This window comes from Mustela nivalis (assembly GCF_964662115.1).
Source record: "Mustela nivalis genome assembly, chromosome: 18".
In the NCBI taxonomy this organism is placed as follows: domain Eukaryota; kingdom Metazoa; phylum Chordata; class Mammalia; order Carnivora; family Mustelidae; genus Mustela; species Mustela nivalis.
The window spans coordinates 16,457,201-16,478,889 of NC_139037.1; the positions used below are offsets into that span (position 1 = coordinate 16,457,201).

Genomic DNA, 21,689 nt, shown 5'->3' on the forward strand with positions numbered 1-21,689 from the left:
GGGGCGGGTCCGGGCCCTCCCCCATCGCGGTCTTTCATTATTCATGAGAGGCCACGCCCACCACCCGGAGGGGCGGGGAGTGGCAGGAGGAGAGGCTTCCGGGAGGTTAAGTTGCTGCGCTCAGTTAGGTCAGTCCCTTGATGCACACTGGACGTGGCCGCCCTGGTGCAAAGAGGCTTCTTCTCACGTTCTCCTTCCGTTGGTCTCCGATGGCCACCTCTGAAGAGTTCTGACCCTTGCCACGCAGTTCGAGCAAAATCAGCCTCAAGCAGCACTTTGCAAGCCTGCAAGACTTGGTTGCACGTTCACTCTTGCATTGATTGGTTCATTATGTATTTACTGAGTGCTCAAGCCTGAGCTCCTTTTGATGCCTGGAGATGAGCTGAACAAACCGTACCACAGTTAAGAGCTGGCGGTCTAGTGGGGGAGGAGGACGAAGAACCAACCAACCTGAGGTGATACTATGCGGTTAAGTGACATGTAGAAAACGCCCTCAGAGCAGAGTAAATGAAACCTTTGGATGGGCCTGGGGTCAGCTTTCCAGAGGTGACAGTGGAAGGTGAGTAGGTGGAGCAGAGAGAATTGCATAAGCATAGGTCCAGAGACATGAATGCAGGCATTTGTAATCACCTGCTTACTTGCCTGTAGAGAGAGAGGACCATTGCTTCTTCAGCCTGGCAGCCACAATAGGCCTCAAAGACATTTACAGAATGACGGTTACTTAGGCAGATGTCAGAGTTCCAGTGTGAACAGAGCATAGGGGAAGGGGAGGCGGCAGTAAAGGAATGTGTAAAGCCTCGTATCATCAAATATGGGAGAGTTTGGAGTTGGATTTGTAGATCTAACTGTCTTATGCTGGAAGTCATGGCCGATTGTTGGGGCAAATATTGATGGGTATCCCCAGAAACTGTATGCACGCAGCAGAACCTGCAGTGGCTTTTATCCAAAGACATGAGTGTTGCAATGCACCCACTTCCAGGTTCATGGGCTGGGAGAGCTAAGGAAACTGAGGCCCAGAGTGCCAACGACTCCAGCCCGAAGTTCATTGTGAGGAGAAAAAAACAGGTCTCCCAGCCTCCTGGTCCAGGGCTTTACTACATACCCCAGATCTCAAAAAGGAGGGTCCAGAAATCACACTGCTGACAGAGATCTCAGCAAAAACACGAGGTAAGGTGCCCTGTAACTTTCCTTCAGCAGTAAAAGTGAAATCCCCATGTTTTCACTTGTACCAGTGGGGCTGCAAGCAGAGGGAATGAATGTGCACCAATTCCCATAAAAGGGTCTGTATACCTGCTTGCTCATGAAGTACATGTTGAAGCTCGCGAGCTATGGCCATGCACTTCTCTCTGAATGCACAATCATGTATGGGCAGGAACACTCAAAGAGCCTCCTATACTAGGAGTTGAAACAATAAAAATGGAGACTGGAAAGTATCCAGAGCTCAAATGAAGAATTCAAAATGAGAAAAATTCTTACCAAAAAAATCATTACAGCAGAATCCTTCTTTGCAATTAGGAGAGCAGGATTTTCCAAGCTGCAAATGTCAGCAGAAGCTCAACCCTCAAATTCTCTCCTAAATCAATTGCAATGAGGCCAGCTCCCTGTTCCGGCAGGTCCCAATGTGCCCAAGTGCTTCTATAGTCACAGCCGTTTCTGGCTTTGCTCCAGCTGAGGCGTGAGCCCCCAGAGGCCTGAGCTATGTGAAATTTCTGCTTATTAGAGAGCACTTGGCAGCCAATTCCTTAGAGCAGAAGCACTATTTTGAACAGTTTTATGTCCATAATCATCAAGGTTGGGCACCTGACAACACCTTTATTAGCAAAAGGGAAGTGCTGGAAATTCTTTCCAGAAGTATCAAGACGTTTTTGATCAAGAGAGTTGGAGGAAGTCATAGATCTTCCAACTAAATAGCAAGGACACTTAGGTAAGATAGGTTATGTGACAAATTATTTAACTCTAAGAGAGAAGGTAATGGAGATTGCTATTTGGGTTACTTGGGGTTTTTACTTAAAAGATTATTTTTAAGTATATCCATGAAAAATTCCCAATTTATTGAGCTGTTTTTATGAGATCCTCCATCAGAATCTAATTTTCAGTGTTCTCATTACTATGTTCTGATAAGTCACACTCATCCAGTCTGGTCAGTGTCTCCCCAGTGCCTTGCACTTTATCTACTGAGGCCATCCTTCCAAACACCTCCTGCCCCTCTCAACCACTTTCTCACATAGCAAGATCTCATCCTAGGTTTCCCTATCTACCCAATTTGCTGGGATTTTTCTTTTGAACGATTTTATTCTATGCCTGCCTGCTTTGCCCAAGTAAGTTATAAAATACAAGTGGGCAGGCACCACCCATTGGCTTTTTTTCATCCCCCACTATTGCAGAAATACTGCCTTTAATGAGAAGGAACTCATTAAACATGTGATTGAAATTCAGTGCCTCCTGTGCTGTAGTCATTTCAAATAATCCCTCTGAAGGTTACTGGTTCCTTGCAGAGTGAAAATTACCATCTAGGAAATCTCAAGTAGTCAGTGGAAATCTACTTAGTATAGATAATGAAATCTGAAATAAAAAGAGTACACATCTGTTTCCACAGTTTTTTAGGGACAGAGAGACAAGCTCAGATAATTCTCTGAACAGGCCTGTTATTTTATCTACCTATAAAAAAGGCAATGGCCGAGATAATTCCTAACAACCTTACATTCCTCTCACCTATCAGTATGTATTCTCTGCTCAAGCTATTCTCTTACTGTTTCTCAGAACAATGCAGGGATCGTTGCTACTTTTTTATTTATGTATTTTTTTAAAAAAGATTTATTCATCTGAGAGAGCACACACACATAGAGTTGGGACAGGGCAAGGGGCAGTGGGGAGAGAATCTTTAGCAGACTCCCCTCCCAAGATCCGAGCACAATGCAGGGGGCTCTATCTCACCACCCTGAGATCCTGATCTGAGTTGAAAGGAAGAGTCCTTTCAAATGACTGAGCCATCCAGGTGCCCCTCTTTTTCATACTCCTTTAAAATGAGGGGAGTGGATTAGCTCTTTCAATTCTGTAATTTCCTACAATTCTATCACTTAGGCTCTGATACTATGCTCTCTGAGGTCGTGAGCCTCAGTTGGTTTTTTTTTTTTTTAAGATTTTATTTACTTGACAGATCACAAGCAAGAAGAGAGGGAGGCAGAGACGGGGGTGAGAGGTGGTGGGAAGCAGGCTCCTCGCTGAGCAGAGAGCCAGACGTGGGGCTCGATCCCAGGACCCTGGGATCACGACCCGAGCTGAAGGCAGAGGCTTTAACCCACTAAGCCACCCAGGAGCCCCGAGCCTCAGTTTCTTATTCGGAAAAATTCAGAAACCTTCTACTCTAAGGATGGTTGTGAGGGTTGACCAGGAGGTCGCATGTTAAGTGTTTAAAACAGCAGCATCGTACCTGCCATCCTGAAAGACTTGAAAAAAAGGTACCTGCTGCTGTTATTACTTGTTGAGGTGCAGCAGCAGCAACACTGAAACCTCTGGTAGGAGTCTCAAGTGTAGAGTCTATGCTTTATCTAGAAATGAGTCTGCCATAATTAGCTTTTGATTCCAGGCTTAAAAGGCAAATGGCCAAATTAATTTTGGTGACAAACAGGTCTCGTATAAAGCTACATTTCGGCTGAAAGGGAGTATGCATTGCCAAGAGTCCGTCAAAGGAAAGAATTAGTGGATCTGGGGTTTGTTCCAAGGTTTGAGTGTTGTGTAATTTCATAAGGAAGGAGGGCCCCCGGCAAAATTGCAGCCCTTAGCAAGCCTGAAGGTCACCACCACAAAGGTGGCCTAATGCCAGAGGAACAAAAACAAGAGCTGCTCAATTACTACTAAAGAAGAGACCAAAGGAAGAACCAAGCGTGTAAGATAACCAATCCAACATCCAACTTTGAAAATTTATCCATGCATGACTCTTTCCCAGTTAGAAGACAGATCAATTGTCCCTTTCAAAGGGCAGTATTCCTTTGCCTTCCAGCAGAAAGACCTTAAAATATATCTTTCTTTCCAGCACAAACATGAAGTGAAAGAGGGAAAGGTGAATATATCCTTTAGCTTATACAAGCACATTTGAAAATTCGTCCCGCCAAGATAAATCACTATCTGAAAACCCACAAAAATGGATTAACTATTTCATGCCTTAGGACGAAAAGCCACATCTGCTAACCACATTCCTAATGAAAAGCAGCTGTGTGACAGTTTTGGAGCTCTGTGACTTTCTTCTTAGGAAAATATTAGCAAGTAACAGAAAGTTAGTTTCATTGAATCCACTTAGTTATGGAAAATCACCAGTGTTTTTTTTTATTGTCATGGAAATCACACACTTTGCCATGAAATTCAGATAAGTTCCCCAAATAAAAATCCCCTTTCCTTCATTACCAGTTCCAACAGAATTTTTAGTGCCTCACCGTAAGACCTGGAGTCTTGCAGTCAGCTCTACCTCTCTTCTTTCAGGGGCCATTAAACCCCAAATCATGTTTATCGATGCACATGGTGTTTTTCGGCCTTTGTCCCATAGCTTCAACTCCCTCCTCAGTCGAATAATGGAATAGGCCATTGGAGGGATCATAGAACCCTCTGAGAATCTGCTGCATGTTGTGGGCACGTCTCAGATAAATGCTCACTTATGCAAAGTAATCAAGTTTGGGAGCTCACAAAGCCCCTAAAGCCCTTCCATGGACTCTTTAATGGGCTGAATTGTGTCCCCTCAAAAATGTATAGGTTGAAGTCTAACCCAGAGTACCTCAGAATGCATTTGAAGATAGGGTTGTGGAACTATTGGTGGTCCCTGGGACAGGCTATGCTTTCTCTTGCTTCTACTTTTATACTGAGAATGATCTAGAAATGCCTCTTTTCTTCCCTTTTTCCCCTTGATTATTACCACACAATTCCAACTGCTAATTTCAGTGAGATGCCCCTTGCCTGTACTCACCTCTAATGGTGCCTTCCTGATATACCTGCTTCTTTCCCCAACTAGGCTGTGTTCTGCTGAAATCATCTTTCACTTGTTGGTGGTGCACGGCAAACAGCAGGCCCTCAATAACGTCTGTTGAGTATTAAGTCCTATAACTTCCTAAGGACAAAGGGCTGACACAAAGCTAAGCCTTAATATGTACATCTCTGCTGTCCATATATAAAAGTCACTAGCCACATGCAGCTATTTAAATTATAATCAAATAAAATTTAAAGTTCTGTTTCCTTTGTTGCACTAGCTGCCTTTCAAGTTCTCTACAGTCACATGTTGCTAGTGACTAACTATCATACTGTACAGCACAGACACAGAACATTCCCACCACTGCAGACAGTTTATTGGACAGTGCCGACCTGTATCTGTAAATACCTTGGACGATGGGAAAAAACCCAACACATTAAGAAAAAAAGGAAAAGAGGTTATGAATATGCAATTTACAGTTAGCTCAAGAGCCAAAACACATTAAAAAAGCAGTATCTTTACTAAACAGACAAAATGAGATACTATTTTTCACCCATTAGATGGGCTACAACTAACATCTATCTCTACACTGGCAGAGTATTAAGGAAATGAGTACTTTCAAACACTGTGGATAGAAATAGAGCCAATCCAAAGGGATGAAAAGTGAAGGAAAAACAGACACTGTATGAACTAGCAATTCTACTCCCCAGAGGAAACACCCCCATGGGAGTACTACTCTGTGATGTACTAGGCTGTTCATTACAATGCTTTATGATTTACACACAAGACTGCCCACAGCATACAGTATTATAGCTAAATCAAGTGCTCATCCACAGTGAGAAATGCTTAAACACTGTCACTGCAGCCTGTGAGATGGAAAAATCTTTGGTGTCTCATGCCTGCTCATTATACTTACAACCGGGTCCCTACAACCAAGAGATAGCAAGGGAAACGACTTTAAGAATGCCACCTTGGCCTCTTATGAACTGTTGTGTGACCATGGGAATAACAACATCCCCTCCTGGTCTCTAATTCCATGAGTATAAAAACGAGGCCAGAGGCAAATGGTTCCTTTCACAAATCTGTTTTCTCCACCTCCAACCCCAACAACAGTTGGAACAGCTCCACTTTTAACTGTATCATGTATTACTGTTCAGAATGATGTTCCATTTGAAGAAAGTTTTGATGCTTAAAAAGCCACCAAACTAGGTCTCTTATTTTCAATATTCCAAGATTTCCATTTCTAATTTGCTGTCATCTTCAGGATAGAGGGTACATTATCCATTCAGAGATCAGATTACCAACTACTATATGAGAAAAGAGAATTTTTAAAGCATTAGAGTCAGGTTAGCAAAAAGGTAGGTAGTCTCAGATCAAAACTTTTCTGTAGAATCCAGGTAGGAGCCAAAGTCTGCAAAATGCCCGGACCAGAAACATGCAGCTTTTAGGTTACATAGATCCCTAAAAGTAAAAGCACCCCAGAACACATGCTCTGAACTGTTCCTTCTCATTTAATACTGCTTTGCCTTCCCTTCCCCCAAGTTCTCTAACTTGCCCCAATCAGTTTCTGCTTCATTTGTATTCAAAGTTCCTCTACGAAGGAAGAATTTCAAGGCCCAAAGATCTTACTTCCCATACCATTTATGGAAATCCAAATCACTGGCTGGAAATGCTGCAAAGGAATGCTTTCTACTTTCAAAAACTTTTACTTCTTCACTCATGATCTGCAAGCCTTTTCTGGCAGAATTACACCTTCCATAATCCACAAGAATATGTCTCAGTAAATCAAGTCTTAAACTAGACTCCCATTAATAAAGACTCTCTGAATTTATAGCTCTACAGACAGCAAAAAGCAAGTAAGTTAGTATTTAAGGCACCCAGCCTCCCTCTGCTCATACGCAATGAAGATCAGTGACTTGAACTTTATTTTTAATCACGCCAAAGAAGACGGAAAACATTTCTTAGGAAGGGCAGAATCTTAGAGTCTACTGTAAGGTAATAATCCACACTAATGCAGATTGGGAAAATACGCCTCACTAAGAAAATTTATTCAAGTAAGAAGAAAAGTAAATTATTTTACATGGAGGGCCCAAGAAGCTGCAGTTATTTGTTTAAAGTACTCCCATTATGGGAATGTCCATCTATGTGGATTCCCTATATATATGCTATTAAATGTGTTTTTCTCTTGTTAAAAAGAAATAACTTCCATTACCGTAAGGAAACTAAACAGGCAAAACAGAGAAGTGGCATCCATTATAAACCCTGTTTTATCTGTTACCTCTTAGCTAACCTGAAATAGGCTGTCCTATATGTTAAAAAGTACTGGGCTTTGTTTCTCTCTTATTACCTCTCTCTTAATTCTCTTCCTACATATCTACCTTAAATCATCACTTATTATATGCTCTTTCCAGACTGGAGGACAGGGTTCATCTCAGCAAAAAATGTTTTTTTGCCAGCATTTTACTCATGATGTCGTCAGAACCCATATCCTTCTCTGCCTATACCATGGCCCTCCACCCCCAAAACAAACAAAACCACACATACTGGGTTTCCACAGGCATGCAACACAATACCTTCATTGAGATGGGAAGGAAATCGATCTGCTCAGTTCAGGTTAACTAGGGTTCTTCACCTTCTAATTTAAAAGATTACATTAAAACTTGTCAGTTGATAACTCCCATGGGAATAACACAAAGCAAGTAGAAGAGAGAAAAGGTAAAATATATGGCAAGCTTTCTGGTTCTGTCCTCCACTTCTACTGTTTACAAAATCCCCGCCCAGTGTTTCTTTACTCTTTGAAACTGGCATATGCATATGTATATATAATTTTTATATTAGTATATAACTATAAAATGTTAACATGTATAAGATATATTATATATATAACTATGTATATTTATCAGGTGAAAGATGGTTAACCCAAAACCAGATTTTTTTCCCTTTAAATAAGATAAATAGCTGACTGTCAGAGGCCAAAAGCATCAATTTTTGAGATGAAGTATGGCAGTTAAAATTCTTCCTTGAAAAAGGCTGACGATTACTACTGGTAGTGAGGCTATCTTGAGGAAACAAGCGGAGTTCCCCTGCCCTCAAGGGCAATGGTGGGAGGGTCCCAAGCCTCTGCACTGGCCCCAGGCAGGAGGCTGCAGACAGTGAAGGTCATCAGCCCTCTGAAGCCTCAGGCTCGTGTTAGGGGAAGAGAAGATAAGTACCATCTTTTTTTTTTTTTTTCCCTGAGACTGTGGTCTGAACAACAGGACCCTGAAAAAGCTGTATGAAATTTGTAGCTGCTTAGAACATTATCCCAACTACTGATACCTTGGAGTATCTATTCAATGCAGTAGATGAAGTGAAATTACTGTCCATTATTTTGGAAGGTATCATTCATAATGACTAGTCCTAAAGAATAACTTTGTTTTATTATCATGATTTGTGAAAACAAACAGGGCAGACAGTTCAAGGAAGGACACAGACAGTGCCCTATTTTAAGTCCCAAATTTCTTCTTTTTGATGGGTGGTGGAAGCTGAGCGATGATGTCATCCAGGGGCCGTTCTACTGCCACCAGTGTTCTTTCATCCAAAAGATCCATGAAAAGCAGAGGCTGTAGAGAAATGATAATGACTCTACCAGGAGTTAGGCTCCAGAGCCAGTCCTAAACAGACTGACTAGAGCTAAATGGCCAGCTCAGTTCAAGGCTGAAGGGTTGAAATCTCTGACAATCCTTCCTCACCTAGGACTCAAAATGGTTGGTCAAACTGGGAGTTGTTTTGTTTCGTTTCGTTCTGTTTATTATATCTTATCTATCTATGTATCTGTCTATCTAAAGTAATCTTGGGGTGCCTGGGTGGCTGATTCAGTTGAGTATCTGACTCTATCTCAGGATGGTAAGTTCAGGCTCCATGCTGGGTGTGGAACTTACTTTATTTTTTAAAAGATTTTATTTATTTATTTGACAGAGACACAGTGAGAAAGGGAACACAAGCAGGGGAGGTGGTCAAGGGAGAAGCAGGCTCACCGCTGAGCAGGCAGCCCGATGTGGGGCTCAATCCCAGGACCCTGGTATCATGACCTGAGCCAAACGAAGGCAAACAACTGAGCCACCCAGGTGACCTGGAGCTTACTTTAAAAAAACAAAAAAACTCTACACCAAATGTGGGGCTCAAACTCACGACCTTGAAATCAGGAGTCATATATATGCTCCAGTGACTCAGCCAGCCAGGGGCCCCAAGGTTAGGAACTTATCTTTCTTCTTATTATTATTACTTTTTTAGTAATCTCTATACTCACTATGGGGCTCAAACTCACGATCTTGAGATCAAGAGTCATATACTCTTCCGACTGAGCCAGACAAGTGCCCCAAGGTTGGAAACTTTTAAATGAGTTCACTAATAAAAGACTTCAACAAGATTTTTCATGTTTTTCTATACAGAACATTTGTTCTCTAATTTCTTAGGAATCAGTGTTAACCAATGGCTTTGGAGCCTGAATTCTTGGCAAACAGCAAGTTACAAATGCATTAAGAAACTAATCATACTTAAATGATTTACAGATGTCCCTCTTTAAAAGAAAAAAAAAAAAAAAAATTCTTGCAGACCCCTGAGAAAATGTTTCAGGACATCCAAGGAACTCTAATCTGAAAAGCATCAATATGGAACTTCCAAGTTGGCACAAAGAGCTCTAGTATCATAAGCTTAACAAATATTTGTTTCATATACAGTGAAAAGCTTAGCCCAGAAAGGGAAGTCACAACAAATTCAATGACTTCCACTTGCTTCAAATTTATCTTATGGAACATGCTGCAATTGTAAGTCACATTTAAAGGCCAGCTTTAAGACAAAGACACCACTCAAGCTCCAACATAATCTCTCAATACCAATGTATTTCATTTTGGGTACGTATGCTGTGCATGCCTCTAATACACTGAGGCAAGAATAATGAAATGCAAACATAAGGAACAGAAGTCCTCAGAAAGGGACCTGTTTCCCAAACCAGGTTCTCTGAATATAAAATGAAAGTGCTCTTGTCTGCCTGTTGTGGAGCTTACTACATTTTGATAATATCCCAAGGAACCATCTAGAATATAATGCAAAATGTTTTACCTTATATATCTTAGAAATTTTAAAGGCATGGGCGGTACGCCTCCTGATAACATCTGATTCCTTCGTGGGAGGAAGTGGATTGTAGAGTAAGGTTTTGTCATTTGGAAGAGGCTAAAAAGACAAAGACATACTGTTTAAATCGTTATTTTTATTGGGCTTCTCCAGAACAAAGGACTACTGATTTTTCAAGCAAATACCACCTTTCAACCATCACATTAGACATGACTCTCCCTACTTCAGGAAGAGAGCCATGGCCACTTTTCCAGCTATACCGTCTGGCATATGCAGGAGCTTAGCCCATGCAGGCTCTGCTTTCTAGACTATTCCCCAACCAGATCACAGACAGGCCAAGTGACTAAAGTTCTCCCCAGGCAAAAACCGAAACCACCCCCACTGATCTCACTGACACCTCGAGAGATGGCCTCTGGCCAAGCAAGTGATATTTCATCTCTGACTTCCTTGGGAAATAGCTCTGCCCAGCATACGGAAGTGATGGACTTATCTCCAATGCTTAACAAAAAAATATGGACGGCCCTGGGCTGAGTTACAGAGCGGCAAGCGAGTGGGAGGGGCCCTTCCTGTCTCACTCATCTTGCAGAAGGCACTTGTCAGCCAGCTCTGATTCCCACGCCCAGAGGACACAGGGCCTGCGAGTTAAGTTCCAGTGACACATCATGCACACCACCTTGAGAGCCATCTGCTGCTCTCCCCTTGGTTCCTTCCACCCCCACCTTTACAGAAAGACCAAAACATTGTGTGTTGGTTGCAATCTAAGCCCAAGCACATTACAGGCATGGCCACAACAAATACTGCTCCTAAGAAACAAAGTACCTGCCCAGAGAAGACATGTAAATCTGGGTAAATCAAAACAGCAGCTGGCAGAGGCTAGAATCTAGAACTGAAAAAAATGCTCACATTCCACCTAAATCATAGCCACAAATAATGGAATTTTCCTGTCTGAACTTTTTTCTTTTCTTGTTTTTTAAAGATTTTATTTATTTATTTGACAGAGAGAGGGAGAGAGAGAGATCACAAGTAGGCAGGGAGGCAGGCAGAGAGAGAGGGAGAAGCAGGCTTCCCCTCGAGTGCAGAGCCCGATACAGGGCTCGATCCCCGGACCCCAAGACCATGACCCAAGCCTTAAGGCGGACGCTTAACTGACTAAGCCACCCAGGTACCTTTTCTTTTCTTTTTCTAAGATTTTATTTATTTATTTGAGAGAAAGCAACAGAGGCAGGAGCTAGGGCGTGGGAGGGGAAACAGAAGTAGACTCCCTGCTGAGCCAAAAGCAGACACTTAACTGACTGAGTCACCCAGGCACCCCAGGCTGGACTTTTTTCAAGCCATTAAGGCCAACTCTTCAGGCTTACAGATACTGTTTCAGCATTTTCAGGCAAGGGGCAAAGTGATCAAAACCTCAGCCTGTGTCCCCTTTAATAAACCCGTGTTATTCAGTCACCCCAAGGTGCAAAGGTGAAAATAATTCAGCCAAATTGATGGTATTCCCCACGAGTGTTACCTTTCCTACTCAAGTTTATGTGTTCACAGGCAAAGCAGAGAGATAATCAAATCAGCAAAAACCAGGACACAAAGGTCTGCCCATACCCTGGGAGCCTCAGGGGCCTGGGAATGAAAATGAGGAAACTGGCAAACCAAAAGTTCCTCTCCTCCAGATAATTGGTCAGGAAGTTTTATTCTGATTCTCCTTTCTCTTAACTCTTTGTACATGTTGATTTAGAACTTGAAAATTCCTAAGTACAGAAAAGTCAGTGTGAGCGCAGGTGGTAGTAGTGAGGAACTTACCAATGACTTGTCGATGATGCAGAACATGTAGGCATCATGAAGAAGGATGTGCATTGGTCTCTTGGGATGAAAACTGATGTGTGTGATGGGAGTATCCCTCTGGAGCCAGAGGTAATGAAACCCCTGCTTCTGGATGGTCCGGCTCCACTCTGTATACTGTTTGTCTGGGATACTGTACTCAAATACCTGAAGAAGGGTATGATACACAAGAAATGCAGGCTGGTACCCAGAAAAACTGGAAGAAATGCAGGCTTGTACCCAGAAAAACTCTCACCCCTAATCAGAAAATATCTGTACAAACTCTGACTGTATCATATTCAGCCTTATGCTTTCTACTTTTTCTTTTAAGTAAAAAAATTTCAAGGTAAATTACAGAATGTAAACAATGAAATTAACACAAAAGGTTTATGAAGTCACCCTGTCATCTTGACATCTCTCTTCCCCAAGACAAGAGCAGTCTATGTCTTACATCTTTTCGATCTTTTATGAATATAATACAAGCTATTCTGCAAGTTTCATTTTTAACTTAGCATTTTATCATGGAGACTGACCCATGTCAGTATCAATAACTGTAGCTATATATCACTCCTGTCCCCTTAAAGAACACATAATAATCCATTCACATTTTGGATGTACCATGATTTACTTATCTAGCCTGTTTAACGGACACAAGTTATTTCCAATCTTTTACTGCTACATACAAGGCTGCAATCATTATCTCTGTCTTTCTGTACCACTCAAAGCATACATCTACAGAAAGAACTTTGTTTTTTTCCTTCTTAAAGATTTATTTATTATTTTAGAGTTGGTAGGAAGAAAGAGGGAACACATGTGCGCACACACGAGCAGGAAGGGCACTGGGAAAGAGAACCCCAAAAAGATTCCACACTAAGCACAGAGTCCAACACAGGGTTCGATCCCACAACCCCAAGATCAGACATTTAACCAACTGTGCCACCCAGGCACCCCAGGAGGAACTCTTAAAATTGGAACTTTTGATTCAAAGGGCATGTGGATTTAATCTTTTTTAACGTATCTCAAGTGTCCTCTAAAGAGGTCATACGAATTTGTGCAGGGTACCAAGTGGTGTTTTCCTATATTTTCACAGCATTGAATATTAACAACTCTACAGATCTTTGCTAATGTAACAGGTACAAAAAAATTTCCCACCAGATGTCATGACTGAGGCACCTAAGGGCCAACAAAAGGCATCAGGTGGACATTATGTGTGGCAAAGACAAGGCTGGAGCTTCACTAATCTTCCAGTTTCTGGCCAAGAACACATAACCAGCAAACCAAAATAAGAGATTTCATTTTCTGGATATAACATTTATAGGTCGGCACATGTGAGGGTTAAAACTGCTTATCAAAGCAGCAAGCATTATTTGCCCAGCAATCAATCTACTTAAATGTGCTTCTCAGATCACAATCTTTTCGACAGCTCAGTGAGGAAGGTATTATGCAGATTTTACATATGAGGATATATAAGTATTTATCATTTCACACAACATGTACCATTTCACAATATCTGTAGCTCAGATATTTTAAAGATCTTCTTGCAACTTGGTACGGAAAAAAGCACTAGGCTATGCTACTCATTTTGATAACCGTTACCTCTCTAACAGGTAACAGATTTCACTAGGGACTAATTTCCTTATCTGCAAAAGTGAAGGCAAATTACATAATCTTTTAGTCACTTCCAACCTCAAGATCTTATTCCATCCCATAGCCAGTCTAACACCTGGTCCATGTCATCTCTCTAGTCAAAAAACAATCAGTAAAATGAGTACTTCAGAATTCCTCCTCCTTCCACTATCTCCTTACTCTATAATCTCATTGTGTCCATCAAGCCAAAGGCTATTACTGCCCTATAATGTACTCAGGCTATACATGCAATCTTTACTTCACACAGGAGAAAACTATCTGTATATCATCCAATATTTTCAAACAAAAGCTCCTCCAAACACAGGCAGCAACCTCTTCAGACCTCAGCCACAGCAACTTCTTCCTAGGTAACATCGCCAAAGGCAAGAGAAGCAAGGGCAAAAATGAACTATTCAGACTTCATCAAGATCAAAAGCTTTTGCACAGCAAAGGAAACACTTAACAAAACCAAAAGACAACTGACAGAATGGGAGGAGATATTTGCAAACAACCTATCAGATAAAGGGCTAGTATCCAAAATCTATAAAGAGCTTATCAAACTCAACACCCAAAGAACAAATAATCCAATCATGAAATGGGCAGAGGACATGAACAGACATTTCTGCATAGACATCCAGATGGCCAACAGACACATGAAGAAGTGCTCCATATCACTCGGCATCAGGGAAATACAAATCAAAACCACAGTAAGATACCACCTCACGCCAGTCAGAATGGCTAAAATTAACAAGTCAGGAAATGACAGATGCTGGCGAGGATGCCGAGAAAGGAGAATCCTCCTACACGGTTGGTGGGAATGCAAGCTGTGCAACCACTCTGGAAAACAACATGGAAGCTACTCAAAAAGTTGAAAATAGAGGTACCTTATGACCCAGCAATTGCACTACTGGGTATTTACCCTAAAGATACAAAGGTAGTGATCCAAAGGGGCACGTGCAACCGAATGCTTATAGCAGCAGTGTCCACAATAGCCAAACTATGGAAAGAACCTAGATGTCCATCAACAGATGAACGAATAAAGAAGATGTGCACGCGCGCGCACACACACACACACACACACACACACAGGAATACTATGCAGCCATCAAAAGAAATGAAATCTTGCCATATGTGATGACCTGGATGGAACCAGAGGGTATTATGCTTAGCGAAATAAGTCAATCAGAGAAAGACAACTATCATATGATCTCTCTGATATGAGGAAGTGGTGATGCAACATGGGGGCTTAAGTGGGTAGGAGAAGAATCAATGAAACAAGATGGGATTGGGAGGGAGACAAGGCACAAGTGACTCTTAGTATATGTGCTGCCGAAGCGAGCACCATAAATGACTCTTAATCTCACAAAACAAACTGAGGGTGACCGGGGGGAGGGGAATAGGAAGAGGGTGGTGGGGTTATGGACACTGGTAAGGGTATGTGATATGGTGAGTGCTGTGAAGTGTGTAAACCTGGTGATTCACAAACCTGTATCCCTGCGGCTAATAATACATCATATGTTTATTTAAAAATAAAAAGCTCCTCTAAAACTGTCATTATCTTAGCTTCTTAGTTACTATCCTAAAAAAAGGAATTAGAAAGCACTGGACTCTCTTACCTGCTGGTCAGAATGAGCAATGACAAGGTTGTTGGTATTGGGAGCGATGGCCAAAGCAGTCACAGGGAAATTATAGGAAGGTACTGTGCAGTGAAGCTGGGAACAAATAACAGACACAAAAGACAACTCTATACCTTCCCTCAGGAAAGACTGGATGGTCTAGGTCTGTTGTTTTTAAGTAGCGTTCCTTAGAACTCAAAGAGTTTTGTGGAAGTTCCTAAAAACATCAGGTAGTACCCCCAAACAATAAACTTTAATTAAAAAGAAAAACATGTTTAACTGCTTACAAAACTGACAGCATTCGCAGAAAAGTTCAGAGTAAAGCTTGTGCTACTATCTCTACATCTGTATGAATTGCTCATAAATATGTCATTAATCAAGGAATCGACAGCTCTACAGTTTAAAAGAAACTAATGCTTAGTCATGGACATTTATATATAGTTCCAAGACATGTGCACCAGTACACAGGGACACTCTTAAATGCCAGGCAAGGCTCAAAGAGCAGTGCATGCTTCTGCCACAATGTCATAAAGATTAAGTTATGCAGTTAATAAGCAAATGCATTAAATGTTGCAGTTTGGTGTTGTTCTATAAATGCTTGATGCTTATTTCAAGTTTTGGGTACTTGTATGGTTTTCATAATGAAGATGAAAATTTGTAAAGATCATTAGTAATCCAGTGTGTGAAGAACAAGATCATTACTAATTAGTGAAAAATATTTGCCTATTCCTCTGTCAAACCTCTGTTTAATTTAAAAATTCCTTGAGATTACAAGGCAAACGTTTAAAGGAAATTGTTACTATCTGCAACTATTCATCTGGGTAAATTAGAATTTTCCTCCCCACAATACAGAAATAACCTGGATGTGAGGTCATCACTCATAAATCCTTAATTTCACATTTCCATAGAAGGATACTTTCACAGTTCTCACTGAGTGATTTTAATGTTGTAGATTACAGTTTTGGGGCTCCCGACAAATAAAACGGGAAAAATTCTTAGTTTGAAAAACAACAACAACAACAAAACCACCTCAGTAATTTTCCAGGTCATACCAATCTGCCTTGAGTCTTGTAACTGAAGGGTTAACTTGCTCCTGTCTCCTACTACTTAAACCTATGCTCACCTTTAGATGTTTTATGTTGTACACATGGACTCCAGCACTGGTACCTGATGAAGCTAGCCAATTCCCATCAGGACTGACAGCCAAAAGACACATGGACTCCACCGTCCCTGCGCAGAGAGAATAAGTTAAGTCTCTGCATTCAGTGTCCACAGCCAGCCTTGGCCTGATTGCAAAAGCCAGCAAACACAACTAGATAATCTGAAAGTTCTGCAAGCAAGTTATAGATGTAAGTTTACTATTCATTTCTACATTCATTAGCCATCCTTCATGTACAGAGGAGCTAGAGATAAGCCTGAAGGCATCACTTGCTCAAGCCTGACTACTATAGGAATGGAGAATCAAGGTAGTAGCTACCTAAGTCTGTATTTTAGTTGTTTCAAACTCCTTTTCCTATCAAATGCTTTTTGCTTGTTTAATACTTATTTATTTGAGAGAATACAAGCTAAAGTGCAGAGTCAGGGTTGGGGGGTGGTGAAAGGGAGAAGGCAGTCTTAAGCAGACTCTGCGCTGACCATGGAGCCTGACACGGGGCTCAATTCCACAACCCTAAGACCACGATCTTGAACCAAAACCAAGGGTCAGACACTCAAATAACTGTATCACCCAGGTGTCCCCTACAAATGATTTTTATTATTTATTTTTTAAATCTTATTTTCTATATATGTAACATATATATATATGATTTTATATTTAAAAATTTTATTTATTTATTTGACAGACACAGATCACAAGTAGGCAGAGAGGCAGAGCAGGCTCCCCACGGCGCAGACCCCGATGTGGGGCTCAATCCCAGGATCCTGAGATCATGACCTGAGCCGAAGACAGAGGCTTAACCCACTGAGCCACCCAAGAGCCCCTACCAAATGGTTTTTAATCAAAGTTAAACAAACAGCAAGTTTAACAGGCCTGAAGCACATACTTAATTTACTGGGTAGCTGCTGTACATGTGGGCCATCTTTGTCAACAAGGGATTTATTTTTTTTTAATTCATTTATTTATTTGACAAAGAGAGAGAGACACAGAGATAGTGAGAGAGGGAACACAAGCAGGGGTAGTGGGAGAGAGAGAAGCAGGCTTCCCACTGAACAGGGAGCCCAATGTGGGGCTCGATCCCAGGCCTGGGATCATGACCTGAGTTGAAGGTAGACACTTAACAACTGACCAACCAAGGTGCCTCCGTCATCAAGGGATCTTAAATCTATCTGGCAAAATGAAGACTCATGTGGTTAAAAATGAAACAGCAAGGCTACATGCAAAATAAGTGTTGCACACAATGAAAAGGCTTTCTTTATAAGAAGACATATGACAGGTGCTGAAGGATGGGTGAGGTGAGCAGAAAAGGATAGAGAACAACATGAGCTAAGTGAAAAGAACTGGAATACACAGGTTTGGGGGCTGTGAAGAAACCAGCCTGACTATAAGACGACAAGAGATGAGAAAAGAAGAACAAATAAAGTGGTATCTATAATGCAAAGCCTAAGTTTAAAGGGTGCTAAATGCAAAATAAAGAGTCTACATTTTTTTAATAAAATCATATACAGATAATCAATACACACTGTCACTTATTTTATCTAACTCTTTACCTGTGGGTTTCTTTTCATATATGCTTCTGGAGCAGCTCAGAACCCTGAGAGTTTAAGTTGAAAGAGCTGAATTTCTAGGCTGATGGAGTCTAAATGACAGTGAAGGTGCTACAATCCAGGCCAAGGGAAGAGCAAAAAGGGCCATGGGAAGTACTGGGTACCAAGTTCTCAATCATGAATTCAGCAACAGCTATACACAGTTACTTACTCATGCATACTCATGCTCTCAAATAATGTTGAGAAATTCAATCATGAACTTTGTAAGTAATGCAACTGCGTGTATAAGTTCAACTTTAATAAAAACAACCAGGGCTGTGGTGTGGTTGGGGGGGTGTGAGGGGGTGGGCGTGCCTGGGCGGCTCAAGCAGAATAAGCATCTTTCTGCTCAGGTCAAGATCTCAGAGCCAGCTGTATCTGGCTCCGTATTCAGCCCGGAGTCAGTCTGTCCCTCTCCCTCCTTGTACTCTGGCTCTCTTGTAAATAAATAAATCAATCTAAAAAACAAAAACAAAAACAAAAAAACCACCACCAGGGAGCCTGCTTCCTCCTCTCTCTCTGCCTGCCTACTTGTGATCTCTGTCAAATAAATAAATACAATCTTAAAATAATAATGATAATGATAATGATAATAATAATAATAATAATACTAAGGGGCGCCTGGGTGGCTCAGTGGGTTAAGCATCTCCTTTCGGCTCAGGTCATGGTCCCAGGGTCCTGGGATGGAGCCCTGCATTGGGCTGCTTGTTCAGCATGAAACCTGCTTCTCCCTCATCCTCTGCCTGCCACTCCTGCTTGTGCAAATAATAAAATCTTAAAAAAAAATAAAAACAACCAACAGGAAAATTAACATGTTCAAAGAAATACCTATTTACAGGGGCGCCTGGGTGGCTCAGTGGGTTAAAGCCTCTGCCTTCGGCTCAGGTCATGATCCCAGGGTCCTGGGATTGAGCCCCGCATCGGGCTCTCTGCTCTGAAGGGAGCCTGCTTCCTCCTCTCTCTCTCTCTCTCTCTGCCTCTCTGCCTACTTGTGATCTCTGTCTGTCAAGTAAATAAATAAATAAAATCTTAAAAAAAAAAAAGAAATACCTATTTACAAACATGTATCAGAAGTACACAAAAATATTAATGGTAATTATTTCTGGGTGCCAGGATTACAGATGATTTTAACTTTCTCCTTGCCCTGCTAACAAAACTCTGAGAAGGGTGATGAAACTTCTGGCCCCAAATAAGGAGTCAAAAACCCAGTGAGAAAAGAGTAGGTGTAAGGAACATTTCAGATCTCATCAAGCGTTTTCACTTGCCAGATATCTCCTCCTACTTTAAATTATAAACATGTGAGTATTTGCAGGGTGAAGAGCATTAGAGAAATCCAACAATGAATGAGGTTTAAAAGGAAAAAAAAAAAAGATACATCAGAGTCTGACAACTCTCTCCATTGCCAGTTACCAAGTTCCCACCTGACTGAGGCTGGAAAGTATGCAGGTGCTTGAAGCTTCCTTCCAAGAGCCGAATGACATGTAGAGACCCTTGATTTGATGCCACAAAGAGTTTTGTTGAATCTTCAGAAAACAAAATCTGAAGGGCAGAGCGAAGGAACGCTGGCATTTTGGAAACCTTGGGGTAAACAGGTAATAAAAAACCAGTGAGAAAAGTGACACCTAGAACCCATCAAAAATAACCATAGCCAGGCTTATGAGGCAGTAATGCTTCCTCTATCTAAAGAAGTCAACTGACCAAGGGCCTAGAACAATGATGTGCTACTGTAACGTATCTATCCCTGCCCCCCACTTCATCTCTTTACTGCCACTTTCTGGCACTTCCCTACTCCTCCAAAAATATAATTAATTCAAAATGGAAATAAAAGACTGTTTTATAACAGCTGCCTCCAAGTAGTTTTTCACTGAGCAAAGAGTCATACCCAGTATCTTCCACTTCACATACTTGTGAAATTTCTTAATGTTCAACCAGACACTGGGTTATCACTTACCCTTTGGAGACTTATGTTGTCATGTTCATAATTCAACCGATAAAGAAAAAACCGAGAAGTTGTAGAATAGGCTATCCAACTTCCACAAGGAGAGATACAGCTGCAAATAATGTTCTCAGGACCCTGGGAATGTTAGGTATCAGGATGAATAACCAGGAAAACTTCACATGATAAGGTTCACTATGACATGAATCCTCAAGCTACTGCCACTGTGGACATAATCACAAATAGCTACACATAATCCTGACACTCATATGCTATCACTACAATTATTTCAGAAGTACAGCACCTAAATGGTGTGGCTTGATTTCCAAAACCAAGAACAAAGGTCTATGAATACTATGAACTTATCTCAGCCCTTCGTGTATTTTTTTTTTTAAGATTTTATTTATTTATTTAACAGAGAGAGATCACAAGTAGGCAGAGAGGCAGGCAGAGAGAGAGAGGAGGAAGCAGGCTCCCCGCTGAGCAGAGAGCCAATGTGGGACTCGACCCCAGGACCCTGAGATCATGACCTGAGCCAAAGGCAGAGGCTTAACCCACTGAGCCACCCAGGCACCCCCCTTCATGTATTTTAAAGATAGCTTCATTCTAAAGCCTAACTTTAGAAATCTGAGAAGAAAAGCACTTAATGTGGTAAAGTTTTGCAGGTCACGTGACTTGGAAAACTCATTTTCTGGGTTTTGTTTGTTTGTTTTGTCTATGATACCTGCCTTACCTATCTCTAAGAAACAGTAAACAAAAAAAAATCTGCAAAACAAAGGAAAAGTTTAATGTAACATTTATGTAATTTAAAAAACTCACAAAATATCTAAATATATGTACCTACGTACAGATACACACACTCTCTGTCACGCAGACAAAGATCTGGAAGGAGATATAGTGGATCGATTAACAATAATTATTCTAGGAGAGCAGACTAAAATTAAAGAGGAGGTCAGGAACATAAACTATAAATATTGTTTGAATTCTTTCCAGTAAGACTGTATTCACAAATATTTGTGTAATTAAAATAAAGACATTTAGGAGCGTCTGGTTGGCTCAGGCAGAAGAGCACATGACTCCTGACCTCAAGGTTGTGAGGTCAAGCCTCAGAGTGGGTGCAGAAATTACTAAAAAGGGTAAAAACCTGGAAAAATAAACAAAATGGGGAACCGGAGTGGCATAGTCAGTTAAGCATCTCCCTTTGGCTTAGGTCGTGTTCCCAGGGTCCTGGGATGGAGTCCCACATCAGTCTCTCTGCTCAGCCACGAGTCTATTTCTCCATCCCCCTCTGCACCTTCCCCTGCTCCTGCTCTCACTCAAATAAATAAATAACGTCTTAAAAAAAAAAAAAGACAATTAAAAGGAAGTTACAGAGCAGTTTGCATATTAATTTTCATCACTGTAGAAATAAAGGAATAACCCATATATACACGGGTGGAAAATTTTTTCTGGAAGGGTATACAAGAAACTATTGGCAGTGATTATCTATGAAGAGTGGGACTGGGATTTGGCACAAGGAGGTGGCTCCTTTTTCACTGCATAGTTTTATACCATTTTTGAAATTATTTAATTTTTTTTTTTCTAGAGAGTGCATGCAGGAGGTGCAGAGCAGGAGAGAAGTGAGAAAATCTTTTTTTTTAATTAATTTTTTATTTTTTATAAACATATATTTTTATCCCCAGGGGTACAGGTCTGTGAATCACCAGGTTTACACACTTTACAGCACTCACCATAGCACATACCCTCCCCAATGTCCATACAGAGAAAGAATCTTAAGCAGGCTCCACATTCACCACAAAACTTGACATGGAGCCCTGATCTCACAACCCTAACATCATGACCCAAGCCGAAATCAACGGACTGAGCTGCCTGTACCATTTTAATTTTACAAACT

At 41.2% G+C, this 21,689-nt stretch overlaps 1 protein-coding gene across 3 annotated transcripts in view; it reads right to left on the reverse strand.

Moving 5' to 3' along the window:
• Positions 1–8,354: 8,354 nt before the first annotated feature.
• The window catches only part of UTP4 (UTP4 small subunit processome component), a gene marked incomplete at its 5' end in the record, with an annotated part of 37,270 nt that continues 23,935 nt past the window's right edge, over positions 8,355–21,689 (reverse strand). For 2 of the 3 annotated variants that reach the window (XM_082711697.1, XM_082711698.1), the window contains 7 exons: positions 8,355–8,556; positions 10,055–10,165; positions 11,858–12,043; positions 15,118–15,213; positions 16,241–16,347; positions 19,281–19,437; positions 19,811–19,933. In XM_082711697.1, the coding sequence (XP_082567823.1) occupies positions 8,440–8,556; positions 10,055–10,165; positions 11,858–12,043; positions 15,118–15,213; positions 16,241–16,347; positions 19,281–19,437; positions 19,811–19,933 (897 nt within the window). In that variant the 3' untranslated portion in view covers positions 8,355–8,439. Of the gene's footprint in view, positions 8,557–10,054; positions 10,166–11,857; positions 14,815–14,853; positions 15,214–16,240; positions 16,348–19,280; positions 19,438–19,810; positions 19,934–21,689 lie in introns of all 3 variants that reach the window. The other variant, XR_014305807.1, reaches the window with a different exon arrangement.